This window comes from Gadus chalcogrammus, chromosome 8, assembly GCF_026213295.1.
Source record: "Gadus chalcogrammus isolate NIFS_2021 chromosome 8, NIFS_Gcha_1.0, whole genome shotgun sequence".
Taxonomy (NCBI): Eukaryota; Metazoa; Chordata; class Actinopteri; order Gadiformes; family Gadidae; genus Gadus; species Gadus chalcogrammus.
Window position 1 is genome coordinate 5,906,644 of NC_079419.1, and position 21,188 is coordinate 5,927,831.

The window sequence follows — 21,188 nt, forward strand, 5'->3', positions numbered from 1 at the left end:
GTTTGTGTGCGTGTGTCTGTGTGCATGCGCCCTGCATGTGTGTGTGTGTGTGTGTGCATGTGTGTGTGTGTGTGTGTGTGTGTGTGTGTGCATGTGTGTGTGTGTGTGTGTTGTCCATGCCTATCCGGTGGTTAAAGAATATGGTTGAGGATTATTGATCTATCTTGTTATTGTATGGCTCCCTGCGTCGCTCCATCAAATCCACTTTGTGTTCACTTTGTGTTTCTGTCGGCTTCTCTCTCTGTGATGCATCGTTTTTTTTTGATGTGTGTGGAGCCGTATCTGCGGCTTGTCATTTTCACAAATAGCCGACGATGACCGCCTGTGTCTTTTCTCAAACCACTTATGTTCCACGCTTTAGCTTTTTGCGTCATGTCTTCTCCTTCCCTCTCTTCGTTTTCTGTTTCTTCTTCTTCATGTCCTCTCTCTGGCCCGACTTGCTCTAATCACATAATTGTCACATAATTATATTTTAGTTCAGCTTTATAATAATTATGCCTATTTTGATTTCCCTGATGCGCTTTGTGTGGCGTCGACTAAAGCGGGTCGTTTCTCCACCTTTCGTTCTTCGTCATCCTTCGCTCTTTTCTTCTTCTGGTGAAATGTGTTGGATGATTGCCAAGTGAACTGTTTTTTTGTGTTCTGTTTTGTATCATGACAGTGTGGCGATGTTTCAGGTCAACGTTCAAACTAAACCCGATCGGGTCTAAAAAAAAAAGGAAAGAGAGTAACACTAAAACGTTTGAATGACTCTTCTCTTCATGACTCTCCTCTTCATGACCCTCCTCTTCATGACTTTTCTCCGCAGACGAAAGAGGAGGAACTTCAACAAGCAGGCGACGGAGATCCTGAACGAGTACTTCTACTCCCACCTTAGTAACCCCTACCCTAGCGAGGAGGCCAAGGAGGAGCTGGCCAAGAAGTGTGCAATCACAGTCTCACAGGTGCAGTACACACACACACACACACACACACACACACACACACACACACACACACACACACACACACACACACACACACACACACACACACACACACACACACACACACACACACACACACACACACACACACACACAGAGTCTCAAAGGTGCACTAAACACACATACATACAGACACTCACACACACACACACACACACACACACACACACACACACACACACACACACACACACACACACACACACACACACGTTCTCACAGGTACACTACACACAACACACACATATATCCTGTGGCTCTTGAGGACCGTCGCGGGCCCCCCGTCCCCCACAACCATAACACATCCGCTTTCAACGCTAGCAACGGCCTGCATTTCATCCGTGAAGTGTGAGTAAGTTAGTTGGCTTTTTTTGCATCTTTTACAACGCGCTCATGCAAACACTGTGTTCCGACGTTGGTCGCAGGTATCTAACTGGTTCGGGAACAAGAGAATTCGATACAAGAAAAACATCGGCAAGTTCCAAGAGGAGGCCAACATGTATGCAGCGAAGACCGCCGTCAGTGCGACTAACGTGTCGAGCCAGGCAAACTCCCCCTCCACCCCCAACTCAGCAGGTGAGCCTCCTGGCTTCAGCCAATAGCATCTAGCGTCCCCGAGGGAGACGTTTTGGATTCACTCCAACTCCAAGGAGTGGGAGGAGATGTTAGAATCTCAGTAACAGTGTACCAGGAACACAGGACTATGTGTGTGTCGGAAAGTGGGGTTCGTTTGCAACAAAATACAGTTTAGAATAAGATTTGGGAAGAATGTTCCGGAGCCCAAATTCAAGAATCGCGTATCGGTTTGTGCCTTCTGTTTGGCTCACAGAATCTGGCACCAACTTTAACTAACCGGGCATGGCTCTCTCTTTTTCTCCAAGTATCCTTCCCTCTCCCTTTCTGTCTCTTCCTCTCCCTGTATATACTCATCCCCCCTCGTGGAGCTGACCTTTTGGTCTTTAAGGAGGTTAATTTGTCCAGCGTCTTGTCCGGTTGACCTTGTGTATGCCATTAGGAGGGAGGGCCGAGCCTTTCGTCATATAGACTTCTCTGCTTGTATTGGATTAGGACCGGCGGCTGAAATCAAGTTAGGCCGTGGTCTCTTTACATCTGGGGAGGGAAAAGGACAAAGAGCATTCTTTTGGTCTTCCTGCCCATCAATTCGTACTTCCCTAATAACCTGCCGGTTGCAAGAAAACTTAACCAGAAAAACAATTTGTGTCTCTTTTTCTTAACTGGACGCTCAGGGTTTTAATCTTGTTAAGGTTCCTTGTAATGGTTTTTCTTGTTATACTCTCCACACCTATTGTCTAATGCCTTCCCTCACTAACCAACTTAAATCACTTTTGCATGGTAATTTTAACTCCTTATTTCCTTCCCTCTTTCCTTTTCCTTTCTGCTGTTTTTCTACTATCTTTTTCCTACCTTCTCTGTGTGTTTGTGTGTGTGTCTGTCTCTCTCCCCTCTCTCTCTGTCCATCTCTCTCTCTCTCTCTCTCTCTCTCTCTCTCTCTCTCTCTCTCTCTCTCTGTCCATCTCTCTCTCTCTCTCTCTCTCTCTCTCTCTCTCTCTCTCTCTCTCTCTCTCTCTCTCTCTCTCTCTCTCTCTCTCTCTCTCTGTCTATCTCTCTCTCTCTCTCTCTCTCTCTCTCTCTCTCTCTCTCTCTCTCTCTCTCTCTCTCTCTCTCTCTCTCTCTCTCTCTCTCTCTCTCTGTCCATCTCTCTCTCTCTCTCTCTCTCTCTCTCTCTCTCTCTCTCTCTCTCTCTCTCTCTCTCTCTCTCTCTCTCTCTCTCTGTCCATCTCTCTCTCTCTCTCTCTCTCTCTCTCTCTCTCTCTCTCTCTCTCTCTCTCTCTCTCTCTGTCCATCTCTCTCTCTCTCTCTCTCTCTCTCTCTCTCTCTCTCTCTCTCTCTCTCTCTCTCTCTCTCTCTCTCTCTCTCTCTCTCTCTCTCTATCTCTTTCTCTCTCTTTCGCTCTCTCACTCTCTCTCCCTCTCCCTCTCCCTCTCTCTCCCTCTCCCTCTCTCTCACTCTCTCTCTCTCTCTCTCTCTCTCTCTCTCTCTCTCTCTCTCTCTCTCTCTCTTCATCTCCCTCTCCCTCTCCCTCTCTCTCCCTCTCCCTCTCCCTCTCTCTCACTCTCTCTCTCTCTCCCCCTCTCCTTGATCTCTATACATATTCTCAGGTTCTGCCGGCTCTTTTAACATGTCAAACTCCGGAGACTTGTTCATGAGTGTGCAGGCCCTCAATGGGGACTCTTACCAAGGGGGGCAGGTGGGGGCCAACATACAATCCCAGGTAGGCACCTCTGCTACGGGCCCCTCGTGGTCTCATCCCCCCCCCTCCCACCCCCCAAAAAAAAAACAGCCGACCTGTGCCACCCCCCCCCCCCCTCCTCCCCCCCACCCGCCACAGACCCCACAGTTAACAATGACAGACAGCCCCGATGACGCAACACACACACACACTGACCCAGTAGCTGCCCCGTCGCCACGGCAACGGCGGCTCTCGACCTTGGCCAGAGTGCCAGAGGTCAGACACAGCCCACAGGGGTCGGCGTTAATGCGGAGGCCCGTCGTCACCGCCGCCAAATGAGGAGACGAGCGCAGACAGCTTTGGAAACGATGCAACACCCATCAGGGGAGACCTGACAAGTGTTCCTTCCTGGTGCCGCGGGGGGGCCGCGGCGGCCCGCCGACCTTGCCCCAGTAGACGTTGACGAGCCACCCACAGAAAGAGTTCTTTAGGTTGTTACAACTCTCAGCTTGATGTGTTATTAGTGCCAGCAAGCCCCCCCAACCCCCACCCACGGCCCCCATCCGCTATTCCCCCCCCCCCCCCCCCCCCCCCCCCCCCCCCCCCCCGGGCTGATTACGGTAATTTGGGGGTAACACTTTCACCATTGTTTTGTTTTTATCTCGGTCCCTCTCTCCTCATTTACAAATGGGCTCTTTGAAGAGGCTTGAGGTCATTCATGAATATGCATGAGAACGGGGGCCTGCTCTCGCCATAAAGGGGAAGTCAGTCTTGGTTTGAAACTCGTGTTTCTGTCGCTTTAAGGTCGTTTGCTAAAGTGATTTCCATCTCCACATGCTCCGATGGTTTCACCATTTCATGAAAAGTAACTCAATGGAATTTTTCAATATCGCTCCACTGCCGTCCCTACATCATTACCTTTTTGGAACATAAAAAGCCTGCATATAAAGCTATCTACGAAGGACATCAATTATCTTTTTTTGGCACCCCAAAAAAAAAAAACGAATCGTAGAAATTAAAGTTCAAGTATAAAGGTGTTCCGATGGTGCTGCGGCGCGATCTAAGCGGGAAAAAAAAACCCTGTAATCATTCGCAAAAGGATGCCTCTTTGTCCTTTCCGATGTTTGCTATCGGGGTTGAAATAGTAGCCAATTTCCATTCCGTTTGTAACCTTCCTCTCTGTTTTTCGCCTTCTGTTTACGATACCCTTTTACTATCACTCTGACCTTTCCGTGATGCACGACGGGCCGCGTCCCCCCAGCCCTCATTGTTCTGACCGGGCGCTCCTCTTTGTCCCTGTGCTCCCCCCCCCCCCCCCGCCCTCCCCGTTCCAGGTGGATACTCTTCGCCATGTTATCAGCCAGACCGGAGGATACAGTGACAGTCTGGCAGCCAGCCAGATGTACAGTCCACAGGGCATCAACGTAAGAAACCTGTAAACAATCGCTCCCCCCTTTCCCACCTTGTCCCGGCCTTCTCTCTCCCCCCCCCCCCCCCCCCCCCCACACACACCCTCCTCCACCCCCTTTCGTCTTTAGCAATTATTTCCCAGTGTGTGTGTGTGTGTGTGTGTGTGTGCACGTAGAGGGCAGAGGGCTGGCTGGCTGGCTGGCGGGGTGATGGCACTTAGCAGACTTTTATGGAAGGAGGGGGGGGGGGGGGCGGGCTTGGGCTGATGTCCAAGCATTTACTCCCCCCCTCCCCTCCCCCCTCCCTCCCCTCCCTCCTCCCCCAGTCATGCCCTGGGTGGCAGGCAATGAGGCAGCGGCCATGCTGAGGGGGCTGGACGCGCTCCGAGCCTGTCGCAGGGCATTAGCGTTAGCATGGCACCTGCAGTCGACGAGTACAAGGGCGCAGGTGTCAGCCTCCTACCTGAGAGGCCCGCCTTCTGTCCGTTCAAAACACACCGCTGACTCTTGATGTCCGAAGTCGCTGTTATTTTTTTTCTGTCTGATTTTCTAAATGAGCTCGACCCACAGGCTGTGAATGGCAGCGCGCTAGTCTGCCTGGTTTTAGTTTTTTAGTTTTAGCTTTGCGGTGTTGTTTGTTGTTAGCCCCGTGCGCCACGCGGGAGACAGGCTTTACTCCGGGGCGGTGTGTGTTAGCATGTAGATGCACAGCGACAGGCGGCACGGGACGGAGCGGAATCAATACGACAGTTACGGACACAGAAGGAGCGGGGCTTTGGGCTAGCAGTCCAAGCTCATTGGTCGGATCAGCCGTCCACACTCGCAGTGACACTGACAGCCAGGCCTGTAACACCCCCCCCCCCCCCCCATCCCCACCCCCAGTGCTGGCCCCGGCCCCGGCCCCGGCCCCTCCTCCCTCTCTCCCTCCCTCCCTCCCTCCCTCCCTCCCTCCCTCTCGATGCTAAAATAACATCATTGGCAAAGTCTGGCGACGTTGAATTCCTGTGCGGTCAGGTCATAGTGTCATGAAACAGGCGGCATTGTAGATATAGAAATACATTTATTTATTTTACTTCAATATTCAGTGATTGAGTCATTGATAGGTGCAGGATAAATGTATAACATCAATTTTTTTAATATATTCCGCAGAAAAATATAGATTGTATTAGCTTGACTTATACATTGAGAATATTCTTAGATAGGGGAAATACAATATTAATCGTAGTCATAATAGAAAATTAAGAGGATGATATTGACTTGAACATAATTATAAGAAATATGCTCAAAACGACAACATTAAGTGACTATAGTGAGTTGGCAGCGATTGTAGAGAGACTAACGATTTAGAATTGTTGGCGTCTCAGACTAGTGGACGCAGTGCAGAGGGCTTTGTTATTTACCCAAACAATATCCTGTGAGTCAGGCGGGGGGGGGGGGGGGGGGGGGGAAGGGGGTCCCCCCCCCTCCCCCAGAGCTGGAACAGAAATTACACCCCCTTAAATTGCTAGTGGGTGTTGCCAGGGCTGAAGATTTTGAAATGTTTCTCTTTTTTTTCTCTGTCTCCTTTCTTTTCCTCCTCTCGCCGGTTGTGAATAGGATGACAGATAGTCTTTATGTGAAATAACAGGCTTTGAAAATGAGAGGCTGCCAATGGCCGTTTGAGGCATTCACTAATGGCACGGAAATTGCTATTAATGTCCCTAATGGTCCTCGGTCGACCTTCTCCTGTGATTAGAGACGGTTTCTATTTTACAAAGATGTATTTTCTTTTTCCCCAAAAGCCGGTGTAATAATTTGCTATAATTGATTCTTTTATCATCAGTAGGGCACGCTGAGGGGTATATAAAAGGTCTGTGTAGCACTACGTCTGTTTAGCTGAAATTATGGATGTCACTTTTGATGCTAGGTGGACAAAGAGCGAGCCAGATCCTTATTTGTACATGAAGAACCGACAGCACTACGCAAGTCGAAGTGCAATAGGGCTTATTTTTGTTTTATGGCATCTGCTGGAACAGAAAAAGCAACATGGGAGTGTGTTTTTTATTTTATGCTCATGGCTTTCAGTGATATCATTTAAACTTAAATCAGTCTTTTTCCTAATTTTGGCTTTTTTAGAGCTTTACTTATGTTCTCATGTATATTCTCATGTATATATTCAAAAAGTAAATCTCAGGATCTCTACATAGTAGAAATGCACACGTGTTTTTTTAGTAGGGGTTTTTAGTCACATTCCTGCCATTGCTTATTGCTAACTTATTGTCTTCATGTGTTATCTTCACAGGCGAACGGTGGCTGGCAAGATGCGCCCACCCCCTCGTCAGTGACATCACCCACAGAAGGCCCCGGAAGCGTTCATTCGGACACCTCCAACTGAATGGTTCAATCTCCACACCTGCAAAAATCGAACTGGCCTTGCTCTTCACAGTATTAAAGATAAAGGAATTCACCGGTCCAAGGTTTTTGGGAAGAGCGGGAAATCCTATCTCTGGAAAGGAATTAAAAAAACAAACTTTCTTCTGCTATGATGTTGGACATTCGGGAACTCGACACAAAACTAAAAGAATATCACGATGAAAATGAAAACGGTTGCGTATTGAATGGAGTTGTTTGTACAGATTACACATTATATTCAGAGGGCTGGGTTTACTTATTCACATGTGATGTTTTCACTCATGACGATGAAATGACGTGATACCATTAATTAATCAACCCATTTGGTTTTGACTGAAACTACATCATTCTACCTCTCAGCCACAAAAAAAGTACTAAAAATGTCAGTGACCCATTATTTGTTTTGTAAAAAAAATGAGTTTTTGTCTTTGCAAGCAAGAGGCACATCTTCTTACGTACATTTTGTTGTCTCTCACCTATTCTATGGTACGCCATTTAGACTTAAATATTGATTAGTTGTTTACAATGTGTTCTTGATAATGCTCATCTTCCCATCTGTCTCCGACCAGTCCGAGCCGATTGCTGTCGGGAGATATTACCTCTAAGGTAACCCTGTGACGTATGTTATCTGTAAACAATAAGAAAAATAAATACTTGTCATGAACTCAGAGAAGCTGGATTGGCCTGATCATTCATTCAGCGGAGCGTTAAGGCAGCGTTAAGTCAGGTGGTTTCCATAAAGGAAAGTCTTTGTTGCCAAAGTAGGGCATTGGAGCAATTCAATTAACCTGCTTCAAAGGTTGTCTCTTGAATGTGCTCAAATTAAACACAGTAATTGTGATTCTAGATTACATTTTTCAGAACAGCCAAATTACCATTTTTCAATTTAAACGACATTCTAATGTAACATCTTTACCAATATATGTATTTCTCTCGGCACCAGTACAATACCGTGTGCTTACAATCAGCTGTGAGAAATACACATGCACAGAAACGTTAAAAATATCAAATCGATAAATAAGTGGGAAAATACAAGGATCTATGCTTTTTTCCCGTTCCTATTTTGTAGTATATTATATTCTTTGTTTCTTTTGTTGTTGTCGTACATTAAATTAGCCTCTAATTTATTCGGACCAATTCAAACATCACCTTGACATGGATGTTGTACATTAGTCAATACTTACTGTACTACAGGAAACAAATGGCCTGAATCTACACTGTAAAACAAATCTAGAATGACACCGTCACATGTCTTTGGAAGCCCATTCTGATGAAGAGACGGAGCGAAGCTGAGCAGATGTTGCCACAAATATACGTTTTCTTCTTTTTAAGGAATCTGGGGGAACCTTGACAAATGGTACCATGGTTAAATTACGCTCATTCAGATTTTCAAATATATGGTTTTCAATATAAAAAAGGAGGACACATCTGATCGTGTCAGACAGTGTTTCACCGGACCCCGTCCTGTTTGTATACACCATGTTTTGTGGGTTCCTATTTTGTGTCCTAAAAGCTGAACACCTCCCATTACATTTTGTGTTGCTCTCCACATGAAACTTGCTCAACGTGCAGCATTGTGCTTGAATAATGTTCTTATTTGTTGTTCGACCAATTAAAATGCTATCTTGTGCAGCGGGGATATTCATCAGCGGTTATTCTTACTTTTTCCGAATCACCAAAAAAGATGCATTTTCATTACATCTACACTACCTTCATGTGCGGGCGTCAGTGGTTACGGAGCTGGAAGTGTGGGGACTAAAGTGAGGCCGGGTCAGGCCCTGCTGATGGCTCACTTCTAATGGCTCGTCATCTACCTGTCTTCAATAAAGGCACAGAGCTGATGTATTATCTAATATATTTCGGTACATGATGATATAGGTTATTATCTCAAAAGATTGTGCATGTGAACGCTCACTTGAAAACACACACACACACACACACACACACACACACACACACACACACACACACACACACACACACACACACACACACACACACACACACACAAACAAACACACACGTACACAGACACACGTACACAGACACACGTACACAGACACCCATATGTGCATGCAGACACAGAAATGCATGCATGCAATCGCACATACATGAGTGCACAAGCATGCAAACACACACACACACACACACACACACACACACACACACACACACACACACACACACACACACACACACACACACACACACACACACACACACTCTCTCTCTCTCTCTCTCTCTCTCTCTCTCACACACACACACACACACACACACACACACACACACACACACACACACACACACACACACACACACACACACACACACACACACACACACACACACAACCCGCACACACACACACACACACACACACACACACACACACACACACACACACACACACACACACACACACACACACACACACACACTTGGTAAGACATGTCTTTTTCATTATACATTTTGGCTAGCACTCTATTTGTTTAATAAATAAACTATAACAATGTACCTTGAAGGTATTGTGGTATCCCACACATCTCACACATGTGTAATGTGTACACATTAGACATAATATGTAATAAACATATTACATATTATAAAATAAATAAATAAATATATTATCAATTTAGGCCATCGTTCAGGGACAGAGATACTTTTTTAAGAGACACCCACACTGATGTTATCTGGCAAGACAGTGACGCATCTCAGATAATTATTTGTACGACAATTGAATATTCATATTGCCCATATATAGGTCGAGCTGAGGGAAGCACCGGTAGCAAAGACCCCGATGGTCTCTCAGGCCCTGACAGGGAGGCGAGTGTGAAACGCCAAACCCAGATTGGTCTCCTGCATGCCGCAGGGGAGGACACATATAGGCCTGCGCTTGTTCTCACATACAGGGCTTACTTCAAAAAATATTGACATGTACTGTACCCATCCCTTCCGTACATTGACGACACCCTCTATCTCGAAACGCGCGCCATAAGAGAATAGAAAAACATTCAGATTCTCGTTGTCTCGACTTGAAGAAACATCGATTACAGAACAGCCTATAAGCCTTTGGAGTGGAACTGCAGCTGCAATCAAACAGGGCTGTTGTTATTATACATAAAATATAAATGCATGACATGTTTTGAAATCGAACCTAAGTTGCTGTTTGAGAACCCCTTCATGAATGGTATAAAAGGCCACAGACGTCAACATAACTTCAACAAGGGCTGATTGTTACTCCAAACAGGTTCTCAATAGTACCGCAAGGGGGCAATGTTACCACATTTTATGCAGGGTATACCAACCTGCATCAATGCATATCTTCTTAAACATATTTTACTGGTCTAATACACCATTAAACGTGTATGCGTGTCTTAAAGCCAACGATTGGATTATAATAAAGTAGACAATGTGACAACAGGTGCGCTACACTAGGCCTACCCGCACACAGACTGCTTTTCTTACTTAATGATTGTTTTTTAATAAAGCCCCTGTAGAGCTACGCTGAATATTAAACATTCCTAATGTTGTAACTATCGCCGTGCATCGGGTTTCGGGATAAAACAGCACACATGTGATGATCGTCAATAATCAGGTCGATAATCCTCCTCTTTCCCTGATGACGTCACACACGATGGCGTTTTATTTTTTCCAAAAGTGGAGCAACTGAAGCAGAACTGGTACTTAAAAGAAAAGCAAAATGGCAGACGTCGTCAGCAAAACTGCATTGGACTGTGGCATTGTGGTAATTCAATAAGAAAGACTCGTTGGAGATAGACAAACTCTGATCAACGCATTGATTCTGGTCGGATTTAATCTGGCGAACGGGTGAAAGTCCATAACTATTCCATGCACTTGTTGACTTTGTGAATAGTGATTGTGAATTAATGTTACTTTTATTGCTTTTTCTGGCATTATCATGCGATCTATCTACTTGAAGGTTATAAATTGTTCACTCTCCCGTCTCGATGCAGATCGAGGATGACTGGCCGGGGTACAATATCGACCTCTTTAGTTCTCCTACTCACTATTCGGGGGATCTCGACTGTGTCTACATTCCTCATGGGGTGATCATGGACAGGTAGGAGACTGCGATGGGTGGTGTTCTGTTATGTCCTATGTCCAGCGGATCTTATAACTATGTTTGATGTTTCTATGAAGGACCGAGCGGCTTGCCCGCAACATCATGGATGATCTTGGAGACCACGACTTGGTGGTGTTGTGTGTACTGAAGGGTGGCTACCAGTTCTCCGCCGACCTGGTGGAAGGAATCAAAACTCTGAGTCGCAACTCTAACCGATCCATCCCCATGAGGGTCCACTTCATCCGCCTCAAGAGCTACCTGGTGAGAGTAGTACGAAAATAAAATGTAGGCTGTAACGTTTGGGGTTGGCATTGTGTTATAGATCGAATAGATCGAATTTAGTTACATTGTTATAAACCATGATTGCAAACGCTACAGATGAGTTTGCAAAAAAAACATGGGGGAGATGCAATTGAACTTTGATGTTCAATGGTTAAACTTTTTTTAGACCGATAATGTATCGACTTTTTATTTAAATCGACTTTTAAATAATAATGCATATATAGCCTAATGTTAAAAGCGCATTTTATTAAGAATATGTATTTCAACAATTAAATATCTAGGGAACGGTAACTGTTAATCCGAATGTTGCTTTCTGCTCTGTGTTTTAGAACGACCAATCAACAGAGGATTTACAAATTATTGGTGCAGAGGACTTATCTTTTTTGAATGGAAAGGTAATCTTTAACAAAACAAGGAATGAGTTATTACAACTAATCATTTTTAACAACGTCGTTATTTTATTTTTTACAATGCTTGAAACAACCCCAAGGGGACGCCATCAGCCATAGTTTGCCCTCAAACCGTCCTAAGACGCAAGCGATTGCATCCTATAGTCCTACCTGTACTCACGCAATCTAGTGATGATGAATGAATCACATGACTGTTACTATCTGACTACGTTGCCTCTCTGTGAATCATTACAGGTCTTCTTTGTGTATATGAACACATTTTTCCATCGCCATACACAGTAAAGGTGTCTGGGGCAGGTTCGGATTGCTGACATATTTCCCGTAAAATGTATTTTAGTGTTTGCCCAGTCACTTAATTCCCAGTTGCTTACACGCTGTGGCTAGGGTGTGTCTCGACACCTCAAGCATGATTGATTTATGAAGTCTGAGTAACTGCCCAGTGATTTGTATTTTTACTTAGAAATTTTCATGGGTGCTTTTCTTAGAAGGAATCAATGATTGGACATGATAGGAAGTTTAGTCACCCTGTATATTCATGGGGTGTACATTCCTGTAATGAACCAAAGGGCTTTTGCGTGACAATAATTGTCATTTTCATATTTTGTGAACAAAATTGACCATATTACATACTCACAATCATTATATCAAAAGATATAATGTAGGCTACTTGACCACACATGTATAAACCTTTAAAAGTATAGTAATATAAGTATAAGAATGTCATAATCCTTTCTCTTATGTAACTCAGCCCAAACAATTCTTAAATCATACAATTCATATTGTAATCAAGCATTACAATTTGATTACAGTACATGATCACATTCCCAAGATTCAAAACTCCCAATTTGTTTCATCATTTGAACTATCGGTAATCAAAAACCAGTTGCCAAATAAGATTTTTATCTATTTTCTGTTCTTCTCTTTTTTTGGCTTTCTTCGAGTAAAACAAAAGTAGAAATTAAGTAGAAGTTTGCCCCAAAGTTAAGCTTGTTATCTTGTTCAGATTTGGTTAACTTGTTTTCACTTTTCATCTCCCACATCTCCTAAAGAATGTCCTCATCGTGGAGGTAAGCCAACCTGGTCATGCTGCTCCTTGTTTTGTTTTTCTCCAACCCAACTAAATACAATATAGCCTGTTTATTGCCCTCGATTTTTTTTTTAGGTCAACACAAGACATCCTTATTTTACTGCAGGGGACTAAGCTTGGACAAGAGTAAACTTTTAAATTAATTGGGTCTTTGTTAGACGGTTTTAGAGCCGTATGAAAAAGGGAATGCTCAAAACATTGTTGTTAGAGCAGATGTTGGATCCTCTATGGGAGTCCATATACACAGGGAACATGATGTACAGCAATAATGATTATTCATTATTCAAACGTCTATTTGGTATGGAGATACAGCAGTCTTTACCCTTGGTCTGAACACAAATCACTATGTTACGCATCGCTATGTCTAAATCTGTTACTGCTTTACTCGTTATATTCAGTTGTGTTCCGTCATTCAGCAAGTTGGTCATTGCTGTGTGACTGTTTTTCTCCCGGGAAGTTATTATGTAGCATTGAAGTCAACATGCAACCAATGATCACAAAATACAATGTTGTGTCATTCTTTGATGGGTCGAAGATCAGACCCCTTTCTCGGTTGTTCTGCAAAGTCGGAAGGTTGTGGGGCACCGGCTTAACTGAATTTATTCGTCTGCTTCTCCCAGGCCATTGTAGACACAGGAAACACACTGAAAATGCTCCTGAAGCATGTGGAAGGCTTCAGGCCCAAAATGATCAAAGTAGCAGGGTGAGTCTCGGATGAAACACGAAATGGCCCATTGGACCTGCTCTTCCAGTCCCTTCATTTCCTCCTCTGGAGTCTAGACAACAGGCGAGCGATGGCACAGGTTTACAAAGGAAGCCCTCAATGCTTGATACACTAGAAAAAATGATAATACACTAGTCAAGTGTGTCACGCTGAATGTTGTGTATAATGTGTTCTTTTGTGTCTCTTCTAAGGTTACTGGTAAAGAGAGTTCCTCATAGTGTGGCCTGCCTCCCTGACTGTATGTTGTTGAGCAGCCCTGTTTTCTATGTCCTTGTGACTCATGTATGAATATCCATTAAAACAAAGCTTAATTCTACTTTGTCTGTGGATTACCTAGCATTTCCGACTGTCTTGTCCTTTCAGATGTGGGCTTTGAGATACCGAATCGCTTTGTTGTTGGCTATGCCCTGGACTACAATGAATACTTCAGAGATCTTGACGTGAGTTATGTTGCTTCTTCTTTCATTGTGCCAATTTGTAGTCACGATGATTCTATTGTAGAAAAAAGAAATTGGTGCAATGTTTCTCATTTAAAGTAATCCTCTTTCTTGCTTTTTTTCTAGCATATCTGTGTCCTCAGTGAAAGTGGGAAGATGAAATATAAGATATAAATGGATGAGGGTGCTAACGTTGACTGCTTTATCTGGAGTAGAATTAATGGCAAGCTTGGACACTTTCAAACAAAATTCCATATTAACATTAACCCGTTAATTTGAAGAGCTCAACTCATCTATCAAGTAAGACTTAGTGTTTTCACACAGTGTACTTGTAAATACTGTCTGTAACCAGTACTTTTTTATCAAATGTATTTAATAAAGCCTAACACAGGTTCAAATTAATATCAATTTATCAGAGTTATGAATTTGCACTGACTTTTAGCAAAACAATTATGTTATACATACTAAATTACGATAAAGTATAGAATAGATATTTCTATATATATCACCTCATCGATCCACTAATCCGTTCAGCACTAATATTTTAAAATTATTGTTACATATTATGTTTACAAGATTTTTTTCAGAAATGGGAAAGCACAGCTCAGTTTACACTGGGTTCATAGGTCATGTCCTCTGCTTTATTAACGTAGTGTACTTTTGAATTTTTTACTAAAATGACCATCTCAATTGTTTGGATTTTGCTATGTAATGATCTTGATACTTGACCTGTTTAATGTGCCAACAACTTCTTGCTCGGTTTTAGAAATGTAACGGAAGATCATCTTTATCGTTACGTGACCTTTTAACAGTTTCAGTTATTTGTTTTTGTCACACTGCTGCTCTACCTGTTTTGGGGGGAAACTAAAATGGCTTCTTACACACTAAACGTTCACATGTTCCAGGAATTCCTCAGCCTGTTGTACATGACATGGTAGCTAGTAGCTACATGATTGTTACGTTGTAATTGCAGTGTCAATAAGGGGTAGAACTTCTGTGAACACACGATGTCCAAGTAATATGATTCATTGTTTGTATTATTCAAACTGCCTTTTCTTTTGTGTTACTTTGCCCTTGTTTTAAGGCAGTTAAACTGTTGCAGCAACCTATTTTACTAGACACACTACTAAAAATAAAATGTTTTGTACATTCATTCACCAGTTCTGCATTCAATGTTATTGTATTGTGCTTACAACCACATTTCCAAAGTGATTTTGGCAAAAGTGGTCTAACCTTAAAGTTGATAAACAACCGCTTTAGTGTAAATAGGCCACTTGTGGATTAAGAGATTGCATATAGAGTACATGGTGTAAATTGCTGACCTCATTGTATACAACTGACATATGACTCCAAGCATATGTTTAAGCTGGGAAAAACATATTAAACTGCTGTTAAAACTGCTTCCACCTGTAAGAGGTCTGCTTGGAATTATAGTAATTTGGCATCATGCCTTAATTGTGAATATGCCTGATATGGTCCAAACATAACCCATATATTGAGTTATATTATGTGCATATTGTGTTCATTTGAAATGAGTTTATTAAATAATGCAATATAACATTTATCTACTGTTGCAAGGCATATATCGAGGAATTATTGGCTACGAGGTTCTAATTTTAAAGTCTAACCAAGCTGGCAGGACAGCTTTGTGAAAGTCTGCTTCCTTAGGGTGACCTCTTCAACAAAAGCTGCCAATCCCTAGAACAGGTGGCCCCTTATGTTGGTAGAAATAAAAGGGACATTTGTCAAAGCCCTGGGAATCAGTGCACGTTTAAGTCTCCAATTCCAGGCTCTTTCGTGTTGCGTGTGTACGACCAAATGCTCAAGCATTTTGAAATGGTGTTTTTATATTACATTTCTGTGGGGTTGGTTTATAATTAGGCTACGACACGACAAGAAATGATTGCGGGTCCAATGTGCTATCTGTAATAAGACCAGTGGGAATTCACATTCCACATTCACATCTACTGCCGTACACATGCCAGTCTACCTCGACCTCACTATAAACCAGTGACTACTTGGAGTAGTATAACAGCACTTGTTTGTGGCTGGTGGTTATTAACATAAATACTCATCTTGACACATCTTATCTTTATACAAATCTCAAAACTAAACAAATTACAGTACATTGTTTACTACAAACAGCGTCTCTGGTACAAGAATAGTTTTCAAACAGTTGAGTTGTCTCGCTCGATAGAAGGAAGCTCAGTTAACAAAAAAATAAATAAGTTGTTACAAGCCAGCAACGAAGCATTGTGCAAGGACGCGTCTGGTTGGCCGAGTGCGATACAACGCGCATTGTGATTGGCCGCGTGTCTATTGGAGAACAGAAGGTGGCTCCAGCCAGGAGAAAGAGTGGGGAACACCGGACCCGATCCCAGCCCCTACTACTAACAGCCGCGTGTGCCTCCCCCTAAGTGGACCTGAAACGACAGCTAAACAAAACGGTCTTACGGAAAAACAAACACGTATACCGTTCATCGACAATGTCGGGAACGCCACGGCAGGATTTACCGACCCGTTTCACTCGCTTTCATGGGGAAACACGGCCACTCCACCTTGCCTGCGTCCACTTTTGAACTCCCGATACCGCAGGTAACTTTGTTCCACTAGCCTGTAGCTCGGAGGCTAGCACTAGCGACAGCCTGTTGCTGCTGCTGGCTTCGTTGTTGTCTCTGACGGGGCGAGTTTACCGTTCAAATGTATCGATTACCGAAGGCTTTCACTCCTTAGAGAAAAGTCTCAGTGTATGTGGCGTGTGTGATTGATAATCTCGGTTTTTAGCCTCGCCTGGTACGGCGGTGATAGGGAGTAACGTGAGCTAGAGTCGCCTGGCCATTGTGGGTCGCTTAGCACGAGAACAACAGCAGGGTGCTGACCATTGATCCCCGTACAGACACAGATGGGCTTCAAAAACACATTTTAATGGATCAGTGTGTCGGTAGTGGGGTTCGATAGTGAGCATAGATGGGTGGGTTACACTGGGTTTAATCTTGGCGTTGTTTGGTTCGGGGTCGTGTGCTCCACACTCCTAAACAAACACTTGTTACTGGCCCATTATTCAGTGTTGACGGCGTGTCTATGAATGAGGACCTCCGTGCCCCGCTTGTTTTTTTCTTTTCGGGTCGGTAATACTACGACGTAATAACACCGTATTTTTGGTCTCTACATTACTGACACGATTTGTAAATCAAGTTACGCCATGACATTTTCTATCCATATATTGAGTTTTTTCAACCATGGAGCGTGTTGAAGCTTTATCAATGAAAACCATTAAGTTTAGTAGATATGTATTTATTTATTTTTAAGTACCATGTACCAAACACCTTTACTGTCCTATCGTCCGAAGGTAAATACAAGTTAATAGCGTGTGGTGATCGTTTATCTGCCTCACACCTTGCGCCCAGTAAGCCCATCTATGAACACGGAGTAAACACTTTAACACGACTGCTTCTTTACAGCGCAGCTGGATCAGCACAGGAGCCAGAATGGAACCGTGAAGCGCACTTAGCTGAGCACACGTATTTCCCTTCCCCACTGCTGGATCAATCATTTTCGATGTGGGACTTTACGGATCACAGCATCTTAACCAAATTTGAATGATGGCATCGCGCCGGGTCCATCCCTGCGGTGACGATGATGAACGCCAACAACAACCAAGAACTTCTTACTGTGAGGTAAACAAAAAAACCGCCCCAAAATCCTTAACTTCTCGCTCATCAAACACATTTATAAAGTCGTGTTCAAGTGCTTGGTGCTGAAGGGTTTGATCCATGGTTTCACGGCCTATTCTAGTTATTTGCATGGGACGGGTGTTTCACCAGCAACAACATGTGACATTTGTAAGCCCCCCAATGATGTTTTTGTTTGTTCCGTTTGCTTTCTCTTTTCTGGGGTCTTCATTACATGTTTGATAGGTCCCCTACAAACACATTTGCCATTTTCCACTTGAGTTGAATGGTTGCCTTCAACCCAGACAGAACTGATATGCAGAGAGTCCAACGTTTATTGCAATCCTGTTTGCACGGATGAGTCCTTGAACCATTATGTCTGGGCCTGTCAGAGATTACTTATACATGGAGACGTGATTAATAAACTGATGTGCCTTTTTCTTTTTTACCAAGGCATTTAATCAAACAGTAGATTCATATAACTTGTAGACAAACCCATGGTAATCAATTGTATTTCACTCATTTTGTTTAAACCACTTACAGCCTAAGCAGAGTGTAGTCTAGGATTGCAGATCAGTCTCTAGACAGCCTGTATGAAAGTCAGCTGAGTGTGGGTTCTCCATAATGACACTAGGTAAAAGGAAAATACGTTTTATTTGGCTAGAGTGGGTCTTTGTGAAAACTTAACACAAAGGTTGTCTCGTATTGGATTACATCACACACAAATCGTTTTGGTGCACTGAGGGTTTGAAAATGTAATGAAAGCTCTTTTTATTCGGTTCACCGCCAGAAGACATTTAAGCTGTTACACCTATACTACCAGACAGCAGACCATCTGCTTCTCAGTGGGCTCAGGGTCTGAATGAAGACCTTTGTGAGACAGCTAAGTACTCATGTCGGACGCAGGGTCAACCGTTCACAGAATCAGTCGTTTTCATGACCCCGTTTCATTGCTATCTCCTCCTTTCTAATGGAATATTGGCTTGTCGTTGTGTCACTTCTATTGCAGCCTATAATAGTGCCTCTACAGCAACCCTTGGTCACGCTAAAAACAATCTGCATTATAAAGCCACATTTGTTATCACTTATTTTCCCATACCCACTTAAGCACATTAAAGAATTAAAGAAATGCAAATTAGAACCAATTCTTATGTAAGCAGTACATACTATTCAACTTGGCCCTGGGCTCTTTCAACGACTTGTTTCTAGTCTATACTTTACTAAGCATATATATTAAGTTTCACACACAACCGAATTAATGAAGTTAACCTGTAATATTCCAACACTGATATTCACTGATATTTCATATATTTTTGAGGATAAATGCCAATATTCCAGTGTGTTTTTGATGGGCCCAAACTGATGTAACAGACACGTTATGGTGTCCTTACCAGAGGCTGAAGCTACGTTTATTTATGCATCTCAAGTCCTCCTCTTGGCCCGTGTCAAGAGTTCACAACAGTTTGTGTTGTCAACAAACAAGGCTGTCTGTTGGTTTTCAATGCGCAGTGACACCCTTTAGAGAGACTGTTCATGGTGTCCTCTATTCTACTGGAAACTGGAAAGGTGCAAACACAAATGTGTGGCTTCAATCCAAATCGTAATGTTGCTGGATTGAATTGCTTTGGTCTTAATTTTCTGTACGAAAACAATAAGAACACATGTCAACTCATTTGTGTTGACAGGCCAAAATCTAGTCGTTCAGTAATCATTTCTTTCTTTGGTTTCCTTTTTAATGTGACGATAAAAAAACACCAATTCATGTGCTAATCTTAAAATGGAAACTCCCCAAAGCCTGCAACTCTGTGGTTTTCGGGAAATTACAATGATGAATCAAGATACGCTCTTAATCTGTATCTCTTTCTGTATTCTCTGTCAAAGCCTAGCCAGTTCCCTGAATGCTTGCGTATTTTTGACTCCTTGCGCGGTTGTGGTGATGACATGGCCCTAACATTGGGATAAGTAGGAGATCAATCATAGTTATGATGACCTCTTCCCCCTTGCTTTATTGTCATTCTGTGTCTGGAGGAGTTGCTGTCGATATAGCAACTTTTGGTTATAAACCATGTGTGTTTTAGAGGCAGTGTTTTACCATGGGATTTCCATGGTGTTTGAATTTCTCCCAGTTTGCATTGGAATGTTTTCCTTCCTTGCATCAACTGCACATTGCATGGAATCCAAAACACTGCAGCCACTGTTGGCCTGATGGGATCCTAGTGGCAGGCAGTTAGGTAGCAGTATCTTGTTTTCTTCCTGCTTCTACTTCTAGGATTCCTTTTTAGTTTGGAGAAACTTCCCCCAGAATGGTCGGTTGGCTCTTGTCCATCTAGGTGTCAAATTTTCATACACTCCTCTACCAAATCGCTCCTGTTAAATCCTTCAACACATCGAATGTGATTTTTAGCGTGTCACAGGCCTCTACCTCCTTTCCCAAGTCCTTATTTCCTTCCATTAAATCGCCTAGCAGGCTTCATATCATACAGCGAATTAAATAAGGTGTGTTTCTGTGTAGTTTATAAACCATTCACTCAAGTCGGCTGTGACGTGGACTTGAGACAAACAGACCTCCATTTCCTTACTATCTGGCCCACATTAAGACCCGGCATTTAACTCGGTTAGACTAGATGCTATTTACAGAACCCACTGAGCAGGACTCATGGCTGACTGATTAATATCGGAAGGGCAAATGGATCGTCAATCGAATAGAAAACAGCTGTCATTTCCTGTGGCCCAGCGCTAATGTCTGCATCGTCCCAGTGGTATTCAAAATCATGCTTTATGGCGTTTACCTTCACGTTCCATTGACACTTTATGGGGCAATTGCTATCTGACGCTTTATTTTATGAGGGTTTAGCATTTTGAGATGTACAACTCCCCCCCCCCCCCCCCGACACATTACTCCTCTTTTCATAGCATCAGCAATGACTCATAGGAACCGGCAGGCAGAGAGATAACTGTTGTTATTTTGTCAAAACTGCTGCTTGCGGATTCCCTTCCTCAGTGGCACAATATTTACCAACCAGAGTCTCAATGTTTTTCGGGCAAGTGAACGGAAGTACCAGTGTTGTGAGTGTGACCAATGGCCGTAGTCGTCAACAACAAAAAGTACTCATCATTATGCTGCCATTGATGTAGAGAAATTTCTCATTCATGTCCTGCGAATAAATTAAAATTTGGCTTGTTGAAGCAACATTATGTTCATCATTTAGGAGAGGATGTGACGTTTGTATGTTTGCCTCTGTGTAGGATGTAGACTGACGTGCCCCAATGGATGATGATGAGAATAACCTTTACTCTCTTCATCAATAGTGAACTGCGATGACTTGGCCTCTCCAGAAGCTCGCTCCCCTGTATCATTATCGTAGGCCTTTCACAGATAAGTGCCTGGTTTGGACTGGATGTGGTGTAGAATTTGTCAGCTCTCAGTGAACAGAGGGTTTTTTCACCGTTTTAACC

The 21,188-nt window shown here is 43.3% G+C and overlaps 3 protein-coding genes across 5 annotated transcripts in view; all 3 read left to right on the top strand.

Annotated features, from left to right (window-relative positions):
- Nucleotides 1-661: 661 nt before the first annotated feature.
- Nucleotides 662-8,683, top strand: LOC130387667 (pre-B-cell leukemia transcription factor 1-like). The gene is made up of 5 exons (XM_056596866.1): nucleotides 662-944; nucleotides 1,412-1,562; nucleotides 3,167-3,279; nucleotides 4,572-4,661; nucleotides 6,928-8,683. The coding sequence occupies exons 1-5, from the start codon at nucleotides 747-749 to the stop codon at nucleotides 7,018-7,020; spliced, it is 645 nt and encodes a 214-aa protein (XP_056452841.1). The 5' UTR covers nucleotides 662-746; the 3' UTR covers nucleotides 7,021-8,683.
- A 1,966-nt stretch (nucleotides 8,684-10,649) lies between these two features.
- On the top strand, nucleotides 10,650-15,557 carry prtfdc1b (phosphoribosyl transferase domain containing 1b). The gene is made up of 9 exons (XM_056597314.1): nucleotides 10,650-10,782; nucleotides 11,012-11,118; nucleotides 11,199-11,382; nucleotides 11,733-11,798; nucleotides 12,863-12,880; nucleotides 13,521-13,603; nucleotides 13,816-13,862; nucleotides 13,988-14,064; nucleotides 14,188-15,557. The coding sequence occupies exons 1-9, from the start codon at nucleotides 10,738-10,740 to the stop codon at nucleotides 14,233-14,235; spliced, it is 675 nt and encodes a 224-aa protein (XP_056453289.1). The 5' UTR covers nucleotides 10,650-10,737; the 3' UTR covers nucleotides 14,236-15,557.
- Nucleotides 15,558-16,359: 802 nt separating this feature from the next.
- arhgap21b (Rho GTPase activating protein 21b) overlaps nucleotides 16,360-21,188 on the top strand; it is a 34,107-nt gene continuing 29,278 nt past the window's right edge. Inside the window, exons 1-2 of one of the 3 annotated variants that reach the window (XM_056596322.1) lie at nucleotides 16,360-16,656; nucleotides 17,523-17,738. In XM_056596322.1, coding sequence (XP_056452297.1) covers nucleotides 17,661-17,738 — 78 coding nt within the window. In that variant the 5' untranslated portion in view covers nucleotides 16,360-16,656; nucleotides 17,523-17,660. The remainder of the gene's footprint in view (nucleotides 16,657-17,522; nucleotides 17,739-21,188) is intronic. The other 2 variants (XM_056596321.1, XM_056596320.1) reach the window with 2 other exon arrangements.

What these genes read in the sequence shown, in the direction of transcription:
- LOC130387667 (XM_056596866.1), top strand. Translation starts at nt 747, where the DNA reads ATGACTCTTCTCTTCATGACTCTCCTCTTCATGACCCTCCTCTTCATG. An exon ending in GGGCCAACATACAATCCCAG is followed by an intron (nt 3,280 to 4,571) that starts GTAGGCACCTCT and finishes TCCCCGTTCCAG; the next exon opens with GTGGATACTCTTCGCCATGT. An exon ending in ACAGTCCACAGGGCATCAAC is followed by an intron (nt 4,662 to 6,927) that starts GTAAGAAACCTG and finishes TTATCTTCACAG; the next exon opens with GCGAACGGTGGCTGGCAAGA.
- prtfdc1b (XM_056597314.1), top strand. Translation starts at nt 10,738, where the DNA reads ATGGCAGACGTCGTCAGCAAAACTGCATTGGACTGTGGCATTGTG. An exon ending in CATTGGACTGTGGCATTGTG is followed by an intron (nt 10,783 to 11,011) that starts GTAATTCAATAA and finishes GTCTCGATGCAG; the next exon opens with ATCGAGGATGACTGGCCGGG. An exon ending in TGTGGCCTGCCTCCCTGACT is followed by an intron (nt 13,863 to 13,987) that starts GTATGTTGTTGA and finishes TTGTCCTTTCAG; the next exon opens with ATGTGGGCTTTGAGATACCG.